Source organism: Meriones unguiculatus, chromosome 6, assembly GCF_030254825.1.
Source record: "Meriones unguiculatus strain TT.TT164.6M chromosome 6, Bangor_MerUng_6.1, whole genome shotgun sequence".
NCBI lineage: Eukaryota > Metazoa > Chordata > Mammalia > Rodentia > Muridae > Meriones > Meriones unguiculatus.
Window position 1 is genome coordinate 115,622,826 of NC_083354.1, and position 25,956 is coordinate 115,648,781.

At 38.2% G+C, this 25,956-nt stretch overlaps 1 protein-coding gene across 4 annotated transcripts in view; it reads right to left on the reverse strand.

Moving 5' to 3' along the window:
• The window catches only part of LOC110557746 (ST18 C2H2C-type zinc finger transcription factor), a 340,314-nt gene that overhangs the window by 95,892 nt on the left and 218,466 nt on the right, over positions 1-25,956 (reverse strand). For all 4 annotated transcript variants that reach the window (XM_060385906.1, XM_060385907.1, XM_060385905.1 and 1 more), the window contains exons 2-3: positions 17,942-17,983; positions 618-672 (exon numbers count right to left, since the gene is read on the reverse strand). In XM_060385906.1, coding sequence (XP_060241889.1) covers positions 618-672 — 55 coding nt within the window. In that variant the 5' untranslated portion in view covers positions 17,942-17,983. The remainder of the gene's footprint in view (positions 1-617; positions 673-17,941; positions 17,984-25,956) is intronic.

Genomic DNA, 25,956 nt, shown 5'->3' on the forward strand with positions numbered 1-25,956 from the left:
CAACTGTAAATCCCAAATCCTCCTAAGAAGATAGGGATACAGTGCCTCAACTCTCCCTCATTAGTGTAAACACTAGAAGAGAATGTGGAAGACAGCTCTGCAGGATGTTTTCAGAGCCATGGTGAAACTAGTTTTCCACTTAGAATTCAGGGTCACAAAATATAGCTAATTATAATAAAAGTTATTTTCCTTGAGGGGTATAATTGCCAGTCAATCCTGTTTTCCAGCTGTTTGGATCATCAAGGGCCTGTTTATATTTCAATATTACATTACCATCTGTTGGTTACAAAAAATGAGGGGTAGTCAACAAGTTGAACCTTCCAAACATTCCTTTCTGGAGCTGCCTGGAACTCCCGGCAGAAACAGCCAAAAAACAAATGTTATCGTTTCACTTGAACTAAGTAGAGATTGGGACTACTAAACCAGACAGCATAAAAATAAAACCCAGCTTTGGTAATAAACGGACAATCTGATTTTTGTCCCAGTCACTAGTGATTATCACTCCTGCTACCCAAAGGTTGCCTCACTTACTCTTACTACACACAAGGGACACACAGGCATGTCCATCTTTCATGGTGTGGTAGGCACAGTGTCAGGGAGCCTGGTCACTAACTCACCTTCCGTTCCTTTTGAGAGAGTATGCAGTGCTTTATCTTCAACCTCTGCGTCCATCTGTAATATGAACACAAAGCACTGAGATCATTACTTTGACACTGACCAAGCTATGAAAACATGTAATTAGAAATTCTGAAGATCACTATGAAAATGTTCAGCTTTCCATGTTCCTGAATATCCTTTTGGCTCTATGGGATCTGGCTGACTGTTCTCAAGTACCACCGATTTTAAAGACATATCTACGGATGTTGGAAATCAGAGATGATAACAGCAAGACGGCAGATGGCCTTGTCCACAAGTGTTTGCTGATGGTTTGTATGCTTCTAGAATTCCAAAAACTGAAAAGGGGTTATCTCATCAGCAGTGGTTATGATAGTGAGAAGATCCCCAAATATCAAGCCAAAAGATCCAGATTGACTTACTGATTTCAAAATGCCTCAACCCTTCTAGATGCTTTCTGATTATAACTCTTCCTAAGTTAGGAAAAACAATTTGCCTATGTAAAAATGCAACCCAAAGGCAAATCCTTGTATTGCCTCTCCAAAATATCATTGGGAGTTATAATTATCAACAGGGAACTACATTTACTCTCTGAATTCTAGAAAAACTACAGCCATGAGATCACTCAAATGTACAAGAAACATAAAATATAAGCAAGGTGCATGGAAATATCAATTCCTATCATTACTGAATGTCTTAAATGTAATCAAATAAATTATCTAAGGAATACAGGCTTTGAAAGCCTTCTGTTTTCATCTACTCTCACCCCATGACATCTATCCATTTTCCCAGAGTCCAGTAATAACCTCTTAGTTTAATTCACTTCTGCACATTTTTAGAATTCTTAAATATAAACAAGGTACTTTGCTTGTGGAAAAATAAGAGACAGGGAGCGGGGATGCTCTGTGGCTCCAGTCCTTAAATCCTGACGTGTGCGGTGGCAATGTGACTGCCATGGTAATGGAAACTAGGCCCCTCTCTCAGAGGCTACGTTGTGATTGAAGGCACTGACCTGCCATGGACTTATAATAGGGGAGCAGGTGTGGCAATGATGGACTTTAATTTCCTTTAATAAACCTTTTATGTGCCACACTTTTACTGCCATTCGACGCTCTCCAAGGTCCTGCACATAATAGGTTCATTACTTTTGATTACTATAGTCTATTGAGACAAACAACTCCAGAACACACTATATATTATGTTCAGTTAAACCAATATAGACTATTTATCCATTGTGCATTTTTTCACCTGCAACACTACAGATGAAATTAACAACAGCTCTCGTAAGCTAAAACTATTAAACCCACCAGAACTCTTTTGTCATTGCTTCATAATAAACACCACACCAATCGTTGAACTGCTTTTTAAATTAGCAAACAAAAAGTGTTCATGGCTTTGGCTGAACAGCAGCCACTTTAGTCTAAATAAAATGGTTCATTGTTATAAATATTTTAAAAGTACACAATAAGAGAAAACAACAATAAAACAGAGGTATTTTTTTTTCCTGTTGATTTTCTTTCTTTTGAGGCCATACGAGTTTATGACAGATGTGATAGTGCCTAGGATTAAAAGGGCTCAGTTTACTCAGGACGGCATGTACTGCGTTGTGAAATCCCCTCCTCCCGGAGGATCTCTGCTGCATATAAAGTGGCTCAGCTCGTGGAAACGCAGCTCTGTGTGCCTCACAAATAACTAGATTAAGAGAGATCAGTAGCATGTGAGGGTTAACGTGATGAAACACATCACATATTTCTGAGGAAGCTACTCCCATGGGCAAGTATTCACATGGTGCAAGTCTATTATTCTGCAACACAGGTGCTATTAACTTTCCCTGGCCACTCTGAAAAAAATACCTCCATTGGTTGAACTCCATGACTTTTTTTGTTGTTTTTTGTTTTGTTTACCAATATTGAAAGACAGACTGCTAAGAGTTCCAGAAGGCATACACAGAAGTTTCAGAAATATACTAAAATACAGTCTTCTTTATAGGCGCTTTGAGGAGTCAGCATAGGTCTGGGCTGTAGTCACCCTACATACCCATCTCTTCACTAATACCACCGGGGGGGGCATAAACATCCCTTGACTGGTCTTGGAATCTCACCGCACAACTGTATTTTATCGCGCTATTGTTCTTTTCTTTGGTATCACAGTAGGTTTTGAAATTGAACTTGTGGACCGAGCCATAGGCATGCAATGGAACAAGGCTATAATTTAAAGGCTGCTCATGTCACTGTCATTTTCTCCTTTATCCTGAATAACAGTGGTACATTCAGTGTCTGTCATGTGGGGAGCAATATTATCAAAAACCTAAAATACATGAGTATTTCTTTTTTTCTGGGGAGATTTAACATCTGTGAGATGTCTTTCCTCCTCCATTCTAATTCAAAACTAGATCTTATTGGATCATGGCAAGCTCAGTAGTAGGAAGCACTATGAATACACATATACACACATACATACAGAGAGAGAGAGAGAGAGAGAGAGAGAGAGAGAGAGAGAGAGAAAGCAGTTCTTTCTCTCTAGAACTTTATATATGAGAGCAGGAACTTCTAAATATTCTTTGTTTGGATTACTTCCATGTGCATTGATAAACTGCAAAAGAACATGGGTAGTTTTTCTATAGTCAAACCTCTTACTAAAGTGGGTGTCTTGCTCTAGTCATGCCCATTCAAGGTGCAGAGACCATTGTGCTATGCACGTCTGAAGATGTGTGGTGGAAGAGTTCCCGTCTTTTCCAATTCCTCATGAAATATCAAGGAAGCACATGATTGTTACATGATTCAGGCAAAATGGTCTAAATAACATGTAATGCAATATTAAAAACCACAATTCTTAGAAACTATTTTTTGCCTCCTGGCAAGTGATATTTGTTGTCTTTCTGCTTAGACAACAAAATTTTTTTCAAAACATTGCAGTTAACATTGTAAAAGTTATGATTTTTTTCAAAACAGAAATTTATTTTTAAAAACCTGTCCTGTGGATTTTGTACACCTTTTATATACCTCACTTTATTATTTATGCAGAGAATATAGAAGATACTTCTAAGATGCCTACAAGGAGTTCTTCTAATTTAGCACTGCACTTTTTCTTGATCTGAAACTATGTTAAAATGAATTTGTCACACATGGTGGTACACACCTTTAATCCCAGTGTATGAAAGGAAGAGACAGGTAAATCTTGTAAGTTTGAGGTCAGCCAGACTTATTTACATACAAGGTTCCATATTGGCCACACAGCAAGACATTGTTTCAACAAACTAACTAGTTAACTAACTAACTAACTAACAAACTAAGAAGAATTCGGTGTAATGTGTAGTTCACAAACACCATGTACAATATTATGGCAAAAAGAAAAAAGGTAGTTCATGTTCCCAATCTAACTTTGGCAAAGGCTTTCTGGTGTAGTCTTCTGGAAAGTTGAGCAAATACAAGAACAAACAACAAGTGGGGAAAACATTATTGAAATGAAGACTGTTAACAAACAACATTTCATAAAGGCTATACAGGAATCAGGAGTAGAAATAAGGTGATACACAACGAAGAAGAAAAATAACCACAGAATGAAATCTATTTAGTTGCCTGTTGGACAATGCCTCTTTACTTCCAGACCTATACAGAGATGTATGAATCACTTCCTTCCTAGCTATTGTACTTGACCATCTTTTCTTATTGGCACTTATTTTATCAAAGGCAAAAATAAAAAACAGACTTATACCTACTTTGGGGATGAAAGGAAGACCTAGGCTGTCTTCTGAAGGCCAGGTTCAAGGAACACCATGTAGAATTCATAAGCTCAATCTCGCTTGCCTTTTTTCTTACACACACACACACACACACACACACACACACACACACACACACACATCTCAATCCTATAACAGATTCCTAGAGTCTTTGGGGAAGGGCAGGTTCCTAGCATGTGGGAAAGTCATGGTAACAATTTTTGAGCTAATTTCTGAAAACTCTTACACAGTTAACTCTTACACATTGTATTGATTGCTACCTAAAACAGGCCTTTTGATTTGAGGAATTCTTCCCATACATGCAATGTTCATTTCCCTTCTTTTAAAGGTTTTTATTTGTGTGTTCTGTTTTTTGGGGAGGAGTTGTTTCATAACATGAATGTGGGAATGTACATACACATTCGTGCATATGAAGGCCAGAAGTCAACCTTGCATGTCATTCCTAAGTGGCAGAATGGTGAATTCTAGGGACCTTTCTGTTGTTCTGGTGCCGGGGCCTGCTTCTTCCTTTCAGGGCATCCAAGCACTGATGCATGCAGGTGCTGGGTTCAGAGCAATGAAGATCTCTTTATGGGGGGGGCATAAGAGCTATACAAACCTTGGGGAAGCAGGTAGGGGTTTTTGGGTGAGTGTGCATCAATTGGCTGGGCCTGAGGTGACAGGAATACTTCATTTGTAGGGAGAGTATTTCCAGGTGCTAGGTGGACATGTCCTGGTGGCCAAGATGTGGCTACCTCAAGAATGGTGGAGGCTGGAGTAGCAAGACTATGTGCAGCAGGCCATGAAGGCACAGAATAGGAATGGAGTGAGCCTTACTCCTGCTGGTCTCAAGATTGAGATTTTTGTGGTTTAGACATGTCTTGACCTCTTGACTTCACTCTGGCTCCAGGATGGTTTCCCTGATGGAAAACAGTTCACGTGCCCCACACCTTCCTGTTTCCATCTCTTCAGTACTGGGTTTACAAGTGCATACCACCATGCCTGGATTTTCACATGGGTACTTGGGATCAAACTCTGATCCTCATACTTGTACAAAAAGCATTTTTATCAATTAAGCTGTGTCTGAATTTCTTTTTACTTCTTACTTCTTAATCAGGGCTCACTGTGTTCCTTTTTGGCATGTTTGGAATAGCAATATTTTACTATATTACATTATAGAATATATTACACTTTTCTTGTGAGATGTCCTCTCTGATTTGTTTATTTACACTGGTATTGGGGATTGAACTCAGGGCCTTGCATTTACTAAGCAAGTGCCTTTCTTCTGACCTATAGGCATAGCTCATAAGGTGTTCTTTCAATCCTGAGAAATTTATGGCAAAATGGAGAAACTGCGGTGATGTACAGGAAGGTCCTGGGATCCTTTCTGTGAGATACTGTGTATCTCCAGTGGATATTTCCTTTCCAGAAGTGAAATTTAGAAAAATAAAAAAGAGAAACCTAGGCAACTGGAAAAGCCCTGGGACTCAAGAAAATGAAAAGACTAGATGATGTCAGTCTATCAAAATAAAATTTGTCCAGCTTCAGGACAAGGAGCCTAGTATTAAGTGTCCTTTCTTTTAATGATGCTAGCCTGTTCTAAACATACCTATGAGTCAGAATAAAATGGTGGCCTAAATGTTTACTTTATATATGGAAAGTTATGAACAAATGAGCTCTGATAGTAAATACAGGAAAACTCTGACTTATGATGAGAAATGCTGGGCTAGAGTATCTGACTTTTTCTCAGTTCTTACCCTCCTTACCGTCTAGTTTTTTTTTTTTTTAATATACATTTCCTGGTTTCTCGGGGAGACTAGAAGCATGTTCAAAGTGTCAACTTTTTAAAATGTAAACTTAAACAAAATGCTCTCTTACAGCTCCCCATGGTGACATATTTATCAGTGTTTTTTTCTAATTCTCATTTATTTAAGGCCCCTATTCTAGTTCTTCATATCTACATGCATATTACTATATGCCCTTTGATTCTGTATAAAAGGTTGAGGGGTTGAGTGGCATATGCTGTCCAGAATTATGATTCATCTTTTCTCCCTTAGCCCATCTTAATTCCCCTATAAACAGCAAAACACCAAGCCTGAAGGAGGAAGCAGATTCGGCCTGCGAGGACAGTAAGTAGAGTTCTTTGGACAAAAGCTCTATCTGGGGACCACATTCGTGCACACTCTTCAAGAGTGAAATAACTTTTAAAGAAAATTTTCTAGAGTCCCTACGAATTTCACAGCAAGACAAAAGAGCTTACACCCGAAACAACACTGGAAAACGTTAGAGACTCTAGTTACATTGTTTCTCTGATTTTGAGTTGCCGCCACTGTTCTCCAGTCTGTCCAGAAACTTTCATACCTGGCAATGGTGAATGTAAACCAAAGCCATATGTTTGCACCCTTTTGCCAAATGTCTGCAGCAAATAGTTCTATTATTCCCACAGGTAACACGTGTATGCCAAAGATTTCTATTATTTGCTTTACCATGGCCTCAGTCACAGCTTTATGACATGGTGTGTGTGGTGGGGGGTGCTGCAAGCTTCATGTTTTTGAAGTTTTGTGTATTTTGGAAATATGCCTCATTTAAATATAACTTAGGACAAGTAACACATAAAAGACCTTTGACACTTTTCCTTATTCATACTTTCAAAATCGTCTGCTTAAAATATACAAGTTTTAGAAAGTAATCCCTTCAGAAGACCAGACAGTATTTCAAATAGACCTTTTCTCAAGGACAATCAAAGTTCCCTTTTCAATGTTTGTAGGAACTAGCCCTGAAAGTCATCTGGAATACTTTGTTTGTTCGAGACAGGGTTTCTCTGTGTAGCCTTGGCTGCCCTGGACTCACTCTGTATACCAGGCTGGACTTAAAATCACAGAGATCTGCCTGCCTCTGTCTCCCTGAGTACTGGGATTACAGGTGTGCGCTACCGTACCCAGCTTATCTGGAAAACTTTTAAGTTTGTGTTTTGAAAGTATCTCTACCCTAACTAACCACATTAGATTTTAACAACTATTTTAATCATGAACCTTTCTGTGAGGGCAGATATCAGTAACTAGATATGCAAAGGCTTGTAACCTCAGAAGATGTCAATTGCTGAGCAGTTTAAACCAGTGAATTGGCTGTTATACTGAAAAAAAGTCACCATTCTAAACTCAGCAGCAACAATGAGTTTCAAAACAAGTCCAGAGGTGACCACTGCTGATCAGGAAAGCCTTTTTATCAAGTTTTTGATTGAATTAGTTTTCTTTCAATATATTCTAATTTTTAATAATAAAAATGAGACCACATCACTCTTTCTACAGGTAACTTATATGCCAACTGTTTGGCTCTGACCCTCAGAACTTTTGTTCAATTTAGTAGAAAATCTTGAAATTCATCCTAGTGAGAGAAAAGTAAAAGAAAGAAAGCATAACAGGCCGCATAAGAGAAAAAAAATGCTTCTTTAAATGAACTTTAGTGAACAACAGAGGATATGCTGGCACCTTTCACCTGTAATTTGGTTGGTCACATTATAAACAGAATGCAACTGTTAAAATACAAATTGCATTAATATTAATAATTTTATAATTCATTTCTGTGGCATTAGTGATTGAAGCCAGGAGCTTATGCACGGCAGGCAAGCACTTTACCCCTGCACTATATCCCCAGTCCCATTATTACTGTTACTATTACTGTTACTGTTACTATGAGCTACGGAGAAGAAAACCTTGGGGCATGATTTGCAATGAGCTCCAGTGAAGAAGCTCCAAGAGAGAGGCTGTGCCCTGTGCTAGTTGGAGCTGTTCTGAAAGAGGCCAGCAGAAGCTGTCAGTCCTATGGTCAGTGTTTTAATTTGCTTTTCAAGGAAACAGCCAGGGTCTGGTTTGCTTTACCATCAAGTCACAATGCACAAGGTTATATCCCCTCTATTTGATCCTGGGGTGGAGTCGGGGCGCGGGGGCGGGGGGCAGAGAACCACTGAGGGTCAGCGTAGTGTGCTCAGCATCCTAGAGAGGGCCCTGCTTTACCAACACCGCTTGCACACATGGCCATGGTTAAATGTTTGCATTGCAGTCCTGAGGTTTTAATGCACAAGCTACTGACCTTCCTTGCCGGAGATTTCCGTTGCTGGCCTTTTACCTTAGGCAGTGTACTGAAGTAGTGGCCTCTGAGCCATATATGCCTGTTCCTTGCAAGCTTTGAGTAGTACCACAGCTAGGGAATTCTTATTTTGTGTTTGATTGAAACTTAAAAAAATGGTTTTGGCTCATTTTGCTACATTCTTGGTTCAGAAACAGTTCGGAGCTTTCCACCTGCCTAGTTCCCTTTGTCTACCACACACCAACATAAAACAAAAGATCCTGGAAGCAGTCACACTGGTGAACAAAGCTCTTTCTAAATCCTGAAAGTAATGGCTTTCTGTCTAATGCCCTATCGTGTTATGTATTTATTAGCAATACATTTTCCATTTATTTTCTCAAAGATTGCCAATAAAGAACTGAATCACATAAGGGAGTAGCTGTAAAGCCTCTGACTTCCCTAATGTCAAACTCATTAGCATCCGAATAAGCACACAGCAGCACGTCATCTGCACAATCGCAATTTTTTACTACTTTTAATAGCGTTTCTCAAAGGGCTCATTTTCAACTTTCTTCAGTGGTTAGTTGGGTCTCCTGGGAGAAGGAGCTTCCTGACGCTCACAGCTTCTACTCAGCAGCCTAGCCGTTTGCTGTCAGATGCGTCAGCCCTCTGCCCTAACCCCATCTGCTGTGGCTTCCCTCCCCGGAGACTAGAATGGAGGCTGCACAGCTGAGATCTGCTTGAGAAGTGCGCAGAGGGTGCTGAGAACAGATAAGTTTAGGAATATGATTTGACATGCAAAGGCCCAGGATGTGGAAGCCCTGTGAAGCACACATGGAAGCAGGGCCTCACTCTGAAACTACAGCTCCAGCTCCTCACTGGAAGCCCAATATAATCAAACGGGAATCTCCCACTGCAACCTGGGCTCCTCTTTTCCTACATGTGCAATAGGACAAAAGACACCTCACTTTTATTAAATGTCATTTCTTAGGTTTTTAAAAATATCGCTTATCATTCTTTAGATGTTCTGAATACTCTTTAAAACAAAACAAATCCAAAACAGTTTTTTTCCCAACTTAAATGCGTAACAGCCCCCGGGGAATGCACATTGTTAAGACGGTCAGGCCTGGATGTCTCACCGGGCACCAAGGAGGACTGCAGTCCTACCTCTACCTGCCAGCGAGCCCTGACGTTCACAGAAGTCTCTGCTCTCCTGAAACAGCAACCTTAAAGGGTGGATTACATGGCAAGCAAGGTGCGGCAGCCCAACAGGCTACACAGTGTATTTCTAATTAATGACTCAGCTGCTCAGATGTCTTGGCTCCGCGAAGTCCTCACCAAGTACTCCATTTGCTGACTTCCTCTTTTGGACATAATTAGAGGATGTCAGTCCTTAGTGACTGTTTCACGGACGAGTACCTGCTTTTGAAAAAGACATTTCTGTTCAAGCCTATGTTGCATTACATTGGATGCTTTCTAAAAGAAAAGAAACGTGGAACACTGGAGATTGTATTTTGTTTTTCTAAATGAATGGACTAAGTGTTATGATCAGCATGTCAACTGTGTCCCCCAGTCAGAGAATCATAGCTTTACTTATAGTTCTAGAGGAACTAATATTTATTGAATCTTTCAAACTAAATGTAAGGTGAAAAGTTTGGTGAAGGAGCAAATGAATCTGTCAAGCAATGTGTGTACCATGCCCAACTTCTGGTCTAACCTAACTCATCACCTTCTGCCAGTGTGATATAACTAATATGACCTCACCATCACTATCCATGTGGTATAACATTAAGTCAACAATACCATCGATGTGTTCTAGCATGACCTCAGAACCACCGTCAGTGTGGTATAGCATGAAATCAACATCGCTGCCAAATGTGTTTGAATTCACATGACCTCGCCACCACCATCGGTGTGGAGTAACCAACACAAGGTCACATCACTGGGCTTGTCTACCAGTGGAATCAGCCTTTTCTGTCTAGAAAGTAAGGGCAAGGCCAACAGTCTTATCAGAAAGTTCAAATAGAATAAGCACACATAAAAATGTCAGCATATCTTTTTTCTTTTCTTTTTTTCCAAGTCAGTGTTTCTCTGTGTAACCATGGCTGTCCTAGAACTTGATCTGTAGACCAGGTTGGCCTCAAACTCAAAGAGATCTGCCTGCCTCTGCCTCCCAAGTACTGGGACTAAAGGCATGAGGCATCACCACTCAGTGCGTATTTTCTTTCGTATTACTACTATTTGAGGTCTTGCTTTAACAGTTTTTAACAGGTCTACTGTCTCATCCACTGTTCCAACATCTAACAGCTTCATAAATTATTCACTATCTAGAATGATGAAAAGGGATTATCTTTTACTTCTCTGTTCTTTGGAATGATAATACAAGTTCCTTGCAGTTCTAAACTTCAAGATATATTTTATATTGATCAGTATATTGTTTTATGTTATAGCTATAATGATGGTATACTATTATATCATGTAAACATAAATAATTGCATTTTTAATATCTCATACTAGCAAACATGTATATATAATATTCTAATTGCTAGCTGCAAATACAAAGGGATTCTTCAGGTTCCATTTGTCATTTTACTTCTCACAATTCCTCTCTCTCTCTCTTTCTCTCTCTCTCTCTTTGAATTCTAGTCAATAAACTTTAGAGTAGGTTTTTTTTTCCCCATTAAGCACACAATCTCTATTTAGGAGATGATGCATCAGATTTTTGTGAGTCTATTGCCACATAATATTTATGTCATTGAAAATAAATTTCTTCTGTTGAGCTCTCCAGGTTGGTATTAGATAATACTGTTTGTTTTCTGGAACAAATGAATGTAAGTATGAGTTTAATTTAATATTTTTAGGCAAATAAAATTGCTTCTTGTTGTCCATAAGCTTTACTTTACAACCCGTCCATAGTCAGGTGTTTGATCATAGTGGGAGTCGGATAAGGAGCTTCTGCAAGCCTGGCACATTCCACAGGGAAAATAGGTCCTACTGCAGAGGGAGACACTGGGATCATTTAGTTTTAGGGAGGATGTTTCCAATTTTAAATTACTGGATATTCAATAGGTTTCTATCTTACTTGTTCAATTGCTTTTCATCATTCACTTTTTAAATATATTTTATTTTATATTTTTATTTTATTTTTTATATTAATTATAGTTTATTCACTTTGTATCCCAGCTGTAGCCCCCTCCCTCCCTCCCTCCTAACCCCACCCTCCCTCCATCATCTTCTCCCAAGCCCCTCTCCAAGTCACTTTTAATACTTTATGCTTCCCTGACTTATCACGAAAGCTCAAATATAAACCAAACTTCAGTAAGTTGGTCATTTAAAAAGAATAAAGTAAAATCAACCAATGTACTAGTTACCAGTGAGGGATTCAGTTGATTTTTATTGGCCCAGTTTTTGAATCTTTGTCCTACAGAATATTTCAGGAAATCTTCAGTGCAAGTAGTTCTAGTAGTTCTACAACAACTTTGATTTGCTTTCAGAACAGGTCATTTTTGCACAGAGGCTGAAGTCACATAGTGGGCTGAAATAACTCTGGCTTCCACTGTCACTCAGACAAAGTGATTATATTTATAGTAGTAAGTATTGTAGTATTGATACTTGTCTTTCCAATCCCTTTAAAAATAACAATGTCTTCTCCTTAAACTCCGAAGCAATTTCAATACCTTATATAAGACCTCCATTTCTTCAAGATGATTTAACTTTTACCTGATTTAAGCAACAAAATAGCCTTCAAAGATACTTAAAGCCATGTGGTAATTAACATAACTGCATTTAGATGCCATTCATGACTGATAATTCCAACACCTTGTGGGAAAAAAAGTTGCATGCTGTAAACATTATAAACATATTCAAATAAGCTTAACACAATCTGCCATGCTTATTTCTGCCTAGATCATGGACCAGTGAAATGGTTAATGCAAATGGATTTATAATTTGCTTTGGGGGGCCAGTTTCTTCTCCTTATTTATTAGCCCAGCTGATGGGGCAGATTTGATGAGGCACTTCTGGAATAATTGAGTCATCACACAAAGAAGGCTGCTAGCATTCAGAGTGGTTTTATCAGCAGCAAGCAGGCCTGATTACTGACAATTACACTCTGATCCGGTGATGGAGGAGAAAGAGCCAACGAGTGGGAAATGTCCGTGTTTCTATCCAGGAATAATTTCTACATTCATTTTACATGCTAAGTGTTTCCTATCTCTGCATAATAAACTGTAAACAGGAATAGATGGCACAATGTCCCTTAATATTTCCTGGTAATGAAGACACAAATGTACAGTGAATGCTGATAAATATAGATGAAACATAAGCTCTTCTCTCAGTCGGTATTGTTACCTTTAAAACAAATGCATTTTTGTGGTAAAAGCATAATCATTGCTAATGCAAAAAAATGACATAAGATTGAAACTGTCCTTGTAACTACATAGAAACTTTGCAAAACTCCTGTTAATCACAACTGCTTTAAAGACTGGTGAGCTGAATGTTGAGAGTCTAGAAACCATATCATTCTGTGTCTCAACAGAAAAACTCCTTGGGTTAGATGCCGCAGGGGACAGTGTGGCAGTGACCTCCAGAAGAACACACCTTAATTCTAGCAGAAAAAATAATGAGGCCAGCACTGGAGACACCTTCACTAGGATGGATTTCAAACTCCCTTCTGTAAGGCATTCCAACAGGATACATCTGATTACGAATAATAAAGTTGCCCATGGCCCCTGATCTGCCACAGGCAATGAGTTACTACCTTCATCAGGCAGCTTTTAACCAACTTGTTTATGACATGGTTTATCAGCAAAGAACCATGGTCAAAATGTATCTGACAGAGCTGCCTGCTAATCCAGTCTTCCCTCTGACTCAGGGTTGGGTTTTAAATGCCCAGGAAACAGGAAGGTTGATATTTCTTAATGTGGCACCTTAGATTTTAGTAGGAACACTCTAATTTCTTATAATATCAAGTTTCTTCTTCTTCAAAAAAAGCCAATCAGGTGTAAAGCCATAAATTATGAACCTGCCTGAATCTGTTTGTTTAATCTTTTCTTTACAGCCCCTTCCTGGCTTCCAAAGAAATAAAAGTTATTCTCTGTTCTCCTGTGGTAACTATGGAAACCATGTTTTATTACGATAACCACTCAAAGCTTGTGTTACAACTAAATGTGCTATTTTGAGTAAATCTATACTAAACATCCTTATAATGTCAAAACACTTTTAATGGAGTTCAAAGAACACTTGTTGATTAGAAAAAAAACAAGGCTTTTCATTATGCAAAGGGAATTTTCTCTCTTTAGGCTATTTTATTGTATACATGATCACAAAGTATTTTTGATATCCTTGGACATTCTGCACTTTTCTTACTGCCTTCAAGAGGTCCTTTAGAGTATTTTCAATGAGCCCGATATTTTTTTTTATCAACTGTAATTGTTTGGTTTTCATTAACATGTTCTCAATACTATTTAAATATGAATTAAGGTTAAAAGCTATAGCCATTTGTCTTCATTGTCTAATGATGAAAATAAAATCGGAGAACCTCCTGAAGTTTAAAAAAAAATGGCATGACTCTTGGTTGATGCCAATGAGCTAATGGATTTTGAAAAATAATTCTTAGACTTGTATAATTATTGTAAACTAGAATCTTTAATATAGATTATTTTCATGTATCTTTCTTCTAGAATAATAATGGTTCAATATACAGTTTCTAGGCAGCAGTATACATATTGCCCCATAAGAAAAAATGGGTATAGAAAGATATTTAAGTGACAACTCTTGTCTTCAACAGTACAAATCAGCAAGCCAAGAGTCCCAATATGACGTGGACCATCCTAAGAAAGAAGGGGACACAAAAACCAGTGGATATGAGTGCAGCCCAGACATGTTCTAAATGACTATAATTCCTGAGACATTTAGAGAACCCCACATAAAAAAAACCAAAATGTTCTCAAAGACCAACTGAAAGGTTGTTAATAGACAAAATGGTTTGGTCAAAGCATTAAATCTATATTTTCATCCAGTTGCACAAGGGTTAAAGACAGTAGATGGTGAAATTAGCTGAAATAAAATGTCTTCAATTTTTTTTTATTTTATTTGTAACTTTCCAAAAAACTTCTCCCTTAAGAATGAGAACTGTAAAATATGCCCGAATCATGATTGACAGCATCCCCCAGAATCCTGTACTGCAAGAGAATTTTGATGGCCTGCTCATTTCTGATGGTTAGGTTCTGCCTTGCTTTCTCCTTCCTCATGTCTTTGGCTCTTACTTAGGCTTGGGTAGGTCATGGAAGGAGAGATGTGTCCCCTAGAAACAATTTTATGGCTATGGTAAGTGTTCAATATATTACTGCAGAAATAAGCCCAAAATAATCATTTTCAGATTCTTGAGATTATAGCTTACTAATTGATTTAAATAAATTCCAGGCACTCACATCTGGTATGCTATAGGTTTAGTCACTTTGGTTGCTCAGCCAGCTAAAGGGGTACTTGTTTGCTGTGAGAAAATATCTTGCTGTATATCCCAGAGGACCACAGAGTCACAAGTACTAGGGTAGGAGTTCTGAGCTACCCTACCCAGAATTCTTTTCTTCCTGTGTGCTAAAATGTTTTTCCAATGCAAAGAAATCAATGTGTGAACTGTGACAGATCTATGCCATATTTTTAACCCTAACATCAACTTTTACTTCATTTACATGAAAAATTACATAATCTTAAATTGTTTCTTCTTGAGAAATAAGCCAAATCTGAAATCAAATACAGTTAGCCAGATTTGAGGAAATGACTTGTCTAGGAAGGCTGCTGACCCATTTAAGCTCTATGAGAACCCCATTCTTAGGGTCTCCTTTTTCTCATTCAAAATTTGCCAGCAGGTCCTAACCATTGGGCAACTACATTTTACTTTAAGTGGACATATGGCCACATACTCAAAACTGAATTTGATAGTACAGAGAAAAATGAAACTAATCGTATCCAGGAAGAAAGATAAAACATGCCTAGCAATTTTATCAACAGTGAAAGGAGATAGAATTTACTAGCCAAACGTCTCTCGTCTTTACTGGAGTCTTATCAGGAAACACGCAGTGCCTATGGCACTGTGCTTTTCAATATCCCTTCATCATCCTGACATGGATATAGGAATTCCATATCACCAGTTTACACACAAAGGCAGGGCAGTCAAGTAGGATCACTAGCAGCTTCCTATCACGTAGATGACAAGTTGTTGACACAGCAGCCTCTGCTTTCTTGTATGAGCTGAACTTGTGCAGCAGAGACCTGGGTTGCTGCCTTCTCTGATACTCCATTATTCTTACCCTACCTCATGTTCACTTGGGCTCACTGAAGAAGTCAACAACACAAGCATTCCTTTGTTTTTTCAGGAAAACAACTACTGCATTTACAGAAATAAGATAGGTAGCAGTTTTTTGAAAGAGAGAAGTGTAACAAAATGGAAGATATAGTCACCAAGTACCAATAATTATCATTTACATCACCAAATAAATAGACTATCAATATTAGACTATCAATATTGGCCTTCCAAAAACTTGCCTCATTTAGAGAAACAATAGTCTTCCTGGGAGTTATAGTACTAGCTGTATATATCTCCTACGTATTGATTGGCTTGTTCTATTACTTTTCTATTATTTCTTTAACAAATATTCATAAACTAAACTGCTTTAAAGAACAGACCTATGATTATGTTACAGTTGTGGAGGTCCCAGGATATTTTTTTAGATTGAAAGAAATCTTTTTATTACAATTAATTTCGATAATTTTACAGCTATACAATATTTGAAAGAATGTTATGCTTTTATATCCAAGCAAGATTAGAAGAACTTGGAAGATTTTGAATATAAAATACAAAAAAAAGGGTGGAAATTTAAACAACTATACCCAAACTTTGATTAAAACCAGCTTTCTGGGTATGAGGAAAACAAAATTTTATATATATAACATAAGAATAGTAGTAGCAAGGTTGATTTATGAAATATAAGTAAATACATGTCTGTCTTTTAGTCAAACATGAAAAAAAACATTTAAATATACTTTCTAAATAATTTTGTTTTAAATGTTGGATGGATGTTTTAAATAAGGCCTTGTTCATGTAGTACAGAGAGCTTATTTTTTATTACTATCATTTATTACAATTTATTCAATTTGTAACTTGGCTGTGGCTCCCTCCCTTGTCTCCTTCTGATCCCACCCTCCCTCCCCTTTCTCCCCTATGTCCCTCTCCTAGTGCACTGATAGGGAGGTCCTCCTCCCCTTCCATCTGACCCTAGCCTATCAAGTCTCTTCTGGACTGGTTGCATTGCCTTCCTCTGTGGCCTGGTAAGGCTGCTCCCCACAGGGGGAGGTGATCAGAGAGCCTGCTACTGAGTTCATGCCAGAGAAAGCCCCTGCTCCTCTTACTAGGGACCCCACTTGGAAACTGAGTCTATGGGCTACATATGAGTTTTAGGTCCTTCCCATGCATTGTCCTTGGTTAGGGTATCTTTTTTTTTTTTTTTTTTTTTTTTTTTTCAGGATCCCTGGGGCTCAGGGGATTTTTTGGCTCTGTTGGTCTCCTTGTGTAGCTCCTGTCCCCTCCAGGTCATTCTATCGCCCCCTTCTTTCATAAGATTCTCTGCACTCTGCCCAAAGTTTGGCTATGAGTCTCAGCCTCTGCTTTGATACCTCAGTGAGTTTCAGAGGCCCTCTGTGGAAGGATCCTGTCCTGTTCCGTGTCTTCTCCTGCTTCCGATGTCTATCACATTTGTCATTCTGAATGAGGATTAAGCATCTTTCCTAGGATCTTCCTTGTTGTTTAGCTTTTTTAGGAGTATAGATTTTTAGTATGTTTATCCCATATTATATGGCCAGTATCCACTTATAAGTGAGTATATACCATGTGTATCTTTCTGCTTCTGGGATACCTCATTTTTATGGTCTCATCAGTGTAAAATCAAGACAAGCTACACTATAAGGGATAATCTATTTCATTACTCACCTGCCTTGACAGAGTACAGTTCCTTATCCTTGACAAAATGGAGCTGCTGGATGACACTAAGAGTTATTCCTGCCTCTGGAGGTTGATGCTTTTCTTGACTATGCCCCCTTTATCTTCAAAGCTGACAAGGGTGATTGGACTGAACCCCTCTCCAACTCTGCTCTGAGTTGTTCTACTGCCCATTTCATAAGGACCATGGGAAACTGGCTCTTTCTCTGTAGGCCAGGATTTTTCTTACCATCTCAAAGTTCTTAACTGACTCATATCCCTTTTGTTTTGCAAGGTAACACATTCACTAGCTTTGGGAGAAAGGGAGGCGACTGTCCTACAAGCCACAATCTCAAGTCACCTACATGAATTCTTAATATTTTAGTACTAGAGCTCCTCATTATAATACATGTGATGCCTCAAATCTCGGTGCCGATATTAATAAATACCAGTCTTTATTGATTCAAGTTGAAATCAAGTTTTAACTTCCCATATACTCTGTAAGGACAGTGAAGTTGAAGAGGTATTTTGGAGGGAAATTTTACTTTTAAATAGGCATCACTTACCTTCCTAGCAGCTATTGAATTTGAACCGAAGAGTTGTCATTGCTACAGGGGGAGGCATCATCAGAGAAAATATGGAAAGAAGAAAAGAGAAAATTTAATTAAAAAGTAATTATATACAGTTTATATACAGTTATATACAGTTTACCACATAAAGCAATCCTATAGAACAGTAATGCTCAACCTGTAGGTCTTGTCTCCTTTGGCAAACCTCTATTTTCAGAATTATTTACAATACAAATCAACAACAGTAGCAAAATTAGAGTTATGATGTAGCAATGCAAAGAATTTTACTATTTGGGGTCACCACACATAAGAAAATGTATTAAAGGGTTACAGCATTAGGAAGGTTGAGAACCAGTGCTTTAGCATAGTACGCAAACTGAGTATCCGAATACGAGCCTGGGAAGTATCACATTCAATAACCAGACATATTATTTTAAAGACTATCCTACAACAAGAAAAACAGGTGTCCACCATTAAGAGAAAACATTGTTTATATTTGAGACCTTTGTACATAAGTACTGTTGAGAACCTTTTATAGGAACACACCTGAGAGGGAAAATGAATTATCAACGATAGTCTTTTAAAAAAAGAATCAGTGGTTTAACACTAATTTCTAATCAGATCCTACAGAAAGGAACAGCCCGCATGGCAGCTGTACTTTTCCCAGGGTTAATTACCTTTCACTGCTCTCTACTAATGAGTCAGCTGTTCCTGCACCACACACTACCCTGGTTCATCTGGAGCTGGAGCTGTGGACAAACACAGGAGTGACAGGCCTATTTACATAGGGGGAGTGCTGTAAAGATTTCAAAGGTTTTTTTTTTTTTTTTTTTTTTTTTTATAAATCCTTTACTGCTCTTATGTTTCCCCGATAAAATTATTTTTGACAAATAAGGCTTTATTTGATCGATGACTTTTCTGCCTGGAAACAGAGTTCATCACTGATAGACATAGAACAGTGAAAGCCTTGGAAGGAGGTGAAGTTCACTGATTCCCTCAGAATCTTTGTGCCACTTGCTCTGTAGTACCATCGCCTGGCAAAACCCCAGTGCCATGAAAGACAACTGAGCTCTGATTTTTACAGCTTCCTTCAGTTTCAAAAAGATTTCTTTAAAATAGTTTTGTTACTGAGAATTATATTCAACAGTAGAAAAGAGATTAAGAGAAAAGGATGCCTCGTAAAGCTTTGTGACTGCAAAGTAAATTCCATAATTGAAAATTATGTCTTGGTCTGCGTCAAGATCATTTTTGGATACTATATCATTGCTAGACAGAACACACACACACACACACTATGCACATACATATATATGTTAATCTATGCATACATATGCCTACATCCTATAGATGATTTACTACCGATATTACGGCTCTTTTAACTAAATGACTTCTCTTTCCATCGTGTGATGTGGACACAATGTGCCTTTACAGAATTTGAGCAGTTTACATAATTTGAACAGATTATAAATCTCTTTTGCCTTTTAAATCCAGAGGTAGCTGAGGGGCTAAACCAACAGTAAAGTAGCATGCAGCTCTGTTTGAACATATCCCAAATGTCTCGGAATAAAAGCTCCTGTTCTGCTGGAAAGTTCCAGGCTCGAACTCCCAAACTCTTAGGCCAGTGACTCTTGGACTTTCTAACAACTGGAGACTACCTGGGTGTCTTGTTAATAGGCAGGATCTCATATGGATACTGCAAGGTCTGGCTTGACATCACAAAGAGCTCACACAACACCAGGTGTTCCTGTTAGTTCAGAGGCTACACTGATAGCAGAGTAACGGAGCAGTGGTTCTTAAGTGTTAGCCTGCATCAGAGTTACACAAAAGCTTGATTCAGCCTGGAGAACTGATTCCAGTTATAGAGGGGGACCTGACCTGGAAATCTGTGTTTCTAGCAAGTCCTTGGATGATGCTAATGCTGAACAGTGGAGACTGCACTTTGTGGACCACTGCTTTAACCACTCATTACTAAACTCACCAAAGAGTCTGAAAACGCAAAAGCTAACAAATGCCCACATGGAACAGACAAGCAGGTCCTCTTTATTTCCGAGCCATTTGTTTGCTCTAGCATTAATACCTCATGATAGAAACCAGCAGATAAAAACTGAATGTTCTGTCCCAACATTGAAGCACATTCTGAAAAAACACTTTATAGATTATTGAACTTGCTCTTACTTTCAGATGAAGCCATTCATATCAAGAAAGAAATAGTAATTATGTGCTTCATTGCAGGTGTGATTATCAAATATAAGCAAGCCCACGTATTAGAAATTGAAGACTTGGCGCAATATTTAAATTTTCAAAAAACAGATAAAATATGGGAACAAATTAATTAGAAATTATAAAATAAGACAAATTAAAATGTCAAACAATGATAAAAATTCCTTGAGACATTCAGAGTGAGAAGCCTAGTAAATTCTTTTAAATGGCACAGTATATTTCTGATACGCGCTCACATGAGAAGTGTTCTGCATTGATTACCTCTATTTTGAAAAACACATTATACTACAGATTTCTTGGAGGATGGAAAAAAAACTGTTTTTCATCTAATATATATATATATATATATATATATATATATATATATATATGAATTGCTCTTCATGTAGATAGCACACTGTCAGAGCCCTGACCAGGGTATTTTGTAACACTGTTAGAAAAAGAGGAGTAATGAGAGAAATTAGAATGAAATATCTCCCTGGTGTGTTTTATTAAGGAAATGGAGAGTAGCTCTCAAAACAGCAGACTATCACTAAACAAAAGACAGGTGCTTTAGCACTGATCTCTCCAGGACAGGGAAGATTTCCCTGGGCATGAACTTATATATCAGCACTTATATATAAGCTCAGAGAATAAGGCTCCATGCTTGTGGGTTCAGTAAGCAAATGATAAAGGTTCTAAAGGTATCAATGTTCCTTCTGAGTTATTTGGTTCTGCTGCCCCACAGAAAAAAATGGACAATGTCAATCCCATATAAATATAAGAGGACAACACTATCACAAATAATGAATTCTCTGAATGTGTAATAAATGCTCTGGGTACAGAATTGCATTATTTAGGTAAGCCAGTAACTTATACACTAAAATCTTTTTTCAGCACCTATTCTCCTGGAGAAGAGAAGCCAGTGAAAGCTCAAGTCCTCTGCATATGACAGGCATAAAAGTTCTGCCACTCTGATAGGGAAGATAATCCTGCCATACAAATCAAGGAAACATACAAATAAAGATCTTTGAGATACAGGTGCTGGATTCACTTACTGCTGATTTAGTATAAACATCAAGTTATACAGTTTGAGAGAAAACACAAATGAACATATTTTGGCCATATTTTTTTTTTCTGAAAAAGGAGGTGCAAAAATAAAATTCTTCAGAACTATGGAGACCCAGATATTAAAAGATAATTAGTGCAATGTGTTTTCATAATCCCACAAATGTTGAAGGCAGATAAAAAAATGGCATGGGCTGAGAGTGCAAAGGAATCCTAATTTTGCCCATACTTATATGGCTTTTAAGAGTTATAATAAATCTGATTATATAATTGAGGTCATTTGAGGTTTGCTGTTTCATGGGATGGCTCAGAGGTCAGTCCAGTTCAGTTCATGCTGGTTGTGTTATTTATCCAATTGCATCACCAACTAATGAACCTTTGCTGAATCAGCACGGTTAGTGCTGGTAGATACTGAGGAAAGCTTCTTTGTTTATTTTTTGAAAATTATCTCATTATATATTGATAAATTAGAATTATACACATTCTTTGTATAAAATGGAATTGTTGAATTAAGCTGGTTAAGATAGCTACACCACAGCAAATATTTATCAGTTCTTCACCTACTCTACAGAGACATTGTACCTTTGGCTATTTCCCCTTCTAGCCCATCTCCAAACTAAGCAATATGCAGCTGCTTAATTTTTCTGAGTTTTCTATTACATGAAAGTTTTGAAAAGACATATGCAGAAGTAAAATAATTCCGAACTATAGAATCCCTGCTCTTAAAGACCTAATTTGTATGACTTGTTTTCTAAGTTGGCAAGAATGTTCATGAAAGTAACACCTTGCTTTAGTTAACTAGAAAATCTTCCTTTCATATCTTTAACTCTTCCTTTCCCCCATCCCACCCACCTCACCTGCCCTCTTCCAGCCCCACCTGCTCTTCTCAGACTGGAAACTCCTGTGTACAGGGATGAGCATCTCCACCTCCCTCCAAGAGGAAGTGTCCTGTGAGATTAATATCATCTGAATGAGGATCAGTCTTCTAATTAATTAGATAAGGGGACTCCAGGGGAAGGCCACTGCCTCTGTGGTATATATTTTAAGAAAATACTATATTAAATCAAAAAATCAAATATTTACAGATAAAACATGCCAACTCCCAGAGCATGCAGCAAAAGTGACGAGCATAAAGGTATACATTCAAACTAGATAACATGGTGAATAAATGCATAGTTAAAGTTGATTATCTTGTTCTGTTGATGCTGTGCCTGAAAAGGAAAGAGAACCTTTTTAGTTTTTGTTTCTTTTGTTTTTGAGGCATCTTATTGTTTAGCTCAGGCTGTCCTGGAACTCACTATGCAGTCTAGACTGGCCTCAAACTCATAACAATTTTTCTGTCTCTTGAGTGTTGGAATTATAGGCAATGAGGCAGTATACCTAGTTGGGTAATAATATCATGAATAATTTATTAATAAACACTTTACAAATAAACAAAAGCAGGGCCTGGTAGGATAACTTGATAAAACGCTTGCCATGAGAGTATGAGGACCTGAGTTTAGACCTCCAGCACTTAGGTGAGCGCTGGTAAAGTCATGTGTGCCTGAATTCCTAGACTTGTAGAGGCAGAGACAAGCAGATCTTGGAGGTTTGCTTGCTGATCAGTCTATCCAAAATAGATTCAGTAAGAGATGCTGTCTCAAAGAAACAAAACAAAATAACAGTGTGGAGAGTGGCAGAGGAAGACACCCAACCTCAGCCTCTGGGCGTAGTATGTGCATGCATGGCTGAGTGCTGCCCCTCCCCTGTCACATACATGTTTGCCCCTCTCTCTCTCTCTCACACACACACACACACACACAGAGAGAGAGAGAGAGAGAGAGAGAGAGAGAGAGAGAGAGAGAGAGAGAAAGAGAGCTTGGATGCACAGAGGAGAAAAGAGTCACCATCAGGCCAATCATATTAAACTGAAATAGTGACCATATCTTGAATGCTTCAGAGAACCAAATTGGGCACCTCTAAGAAAACAAAGGGTAAAATACAAGGGCAATAGAAAAAGTCAAATATTTTTACCTAAAACACACAAATGAACTTACTTCAGGACACTTATTTCTAAGGAGATAATGGTGGCTTCCAGTTTTATACATGAATAATGACTCAGCCACTGGACAAAACTCATCAGGAATGACACTGTTTATGGTTGTTCACAGTTTATGGTGAACGAACTGTAAGAGTTCCTATATAAAACCTCCCCTGGTGTTACCATTCCTCATTCTGGATTGCCCTGACCACATGGCAGTTAGAATCTGTCACCTACATGTCCTTTACCAAATCCCAGACCCAGGATGGGGTCACTCAGGGAAGGTGAACTTCTGTGGTTCAATGATTGGATGGGACATAAGAAAATCAGAAGTAAACAGTACACTGGGTTGTAGTAGAAGTCTTCACCCTGGAGAAGACTTGGCAAGTGAGCTGGTGCTGCTTCATGGTGACTGGATGCTATGAACCCTGGGTTGGGGCAGCAGAGTTAGAATGAGGATACCTTTTGACAGCAGCCTGACATGGAATCTAATTGTGGCACATGGACTCTGTGGTCTCAGAAATGGACTTAAATCTCCCTACCTTTTGTGTTCCATGTAGGACAATAATAGAAACTTGTTCTAAAATGGTAAATACTGTATGAGCTATAAGGCACACACATCCATGGCATACTGGAGCCACTCAGCAGACTCCAGGACCATGCAGCACAGACCCTGAGCAAAGTCCACAGGTGTGCTCTGCACATGAAGCTCCAGGTTGCCAGTGTCAAGAGGCAGTAAATCTTTGGAGACATTCTTCAAGAGAACAGGAGACAGACTTGAGACACCAAATTGAAGAGAAAAGGAGGAGGGATATAGAAGGTAAAAGGGAGGATAAATGTACATTAGTATGCGTGTGCAGAAACATCATAATGAAACTTCTGACTTCATAATCTATCGCAGACTAAACTGAAAATGGATATGAACATAGTAAGGAAATTCATTAATACATTTTAAAATATTTACTGATTGTTGTTATTCTGTCTTACAGCCTGATATAAATTCTTTGTGCATATTTACTCTACATACACAATTATATAAATCAGAAATTATTTATTATTTTGACACTAAAATGAAACTGTAGCAAAAACAAAACAAAACAAAAACCCAAAAAACCTACAAATTTGCTTAGGCAGTGTCTCAGAACAACTGGGGATTGGCCTCTTGCTCCAATGTCCAGGTTCTCCACGGTAGCAGTTTATAGCATCATGAGATAGATGACCGATGCAGGAATGGACAACACTAAAATAATGTTCCCACTGAGGAGTGGTACCCAAAGCCAGAGTAAATAAACAGATTCGAGTAAGTAACAAGGGCTATAGAAAAATACTGTTAGCTAGAGGGTTGGAGCTGCTTACATCAAGGAATGAAGTCAAGCTTTGTTGATTTGAGACAGTGAAGAGCCATATGTGTCAAGGCTGGGGAAATGGCTCAGTCAGTAAAATGCTTGCTGTTCAAGCATGAGATCTGAAATCAAACCCTAGAATCCAAGTTTAAAAACAAACAAAGAAACAAACAGGGTATGGAAGTAGGTTTGTTATCCCAATGCTGGGGAAGTTGAAGTAGACAGGATATCTGTGCTAGCCTGCATGTTGAGCACCAGGTCATCAAGAGGCCCTATTTCAAAATAGCAAGACGTATGGTACCTAAAGAAATGGCACCAAAGTTTCTCTCTACACTCCACAGGCATACTCATGATCACATACTCTCTGTGCTGCGAACACATAGAGAGAAAGAGAAAGGCCGAGAAGGATGACACACAGAGAGGGAGAGCTCCATGTGTCAGTGTATAAACATCTAAAGTACATGGATCAACAATAAATAACTACACTCAATAACAAAAAAAACCCAGCCTAATTAAAATTGGTCAAAGGAGGGCAAGAAAGGATTGAAGAAGTATGAATAATCAAGGAAGGACATATGCTTGGAAATGTCATGATGTACAATTAAGATATAATAGAATAAAAAATTTTAATGCATCTAGATATTTTAAGTGGAGAAAAGATTTGAACAGAAAATTTCTAAAAAACAGTTTACACATGACACAACCACACACAAGTGACACTCAGTACCATTAGCTACAGAGAAATACAAATTGGAACCAAAATGACACGTCACATTACACCCAAGTGGACTGAAAAAAAAAATCAAAGAGAAAGTAACAAGTGCTGGCACGGAAATGAAGAAGTTTATGCATTGCTGGTAAGAATGTAAAATGGTCCCAGGACATCCAGTATTACCTCAAATAGTCAAGCACAGAGCTACCACCAGTCCAGCAACACAAGCATGAGCTACATACATGAGAATGAAAACACATATCCACACAATTATGCCTGTGTTCTTAGCAGCATAATTCACATAATTCCCAACTGCCAGCATGTAGACACAATCCTACATTCTACCAATTAATGAATGAAATAAAGAAGTATTACATTGAGTATTACTTAACAATAAAAGTATGTGAAATACTGGAATGTGCTGAAATAGAGACAAGCCTTGAAAATACTCGTGAGGGGAAAAAGTCAGATGCAAAACCCACAAATCCTGTGATTTCAACTGCATGAAATGTTTAGAAGAGATATATAAACAGGCATACAAAGTATACTACTGGTTGTCTGTAGAACTAGAAAGAATGATTAGGAAGGATGTTAAATAAGAAGGACAGAAGGTTTGGGGGAAAACCAAAAATGTTCTAAAATGTTCATTGGTGATGGGTGCACAACTTTA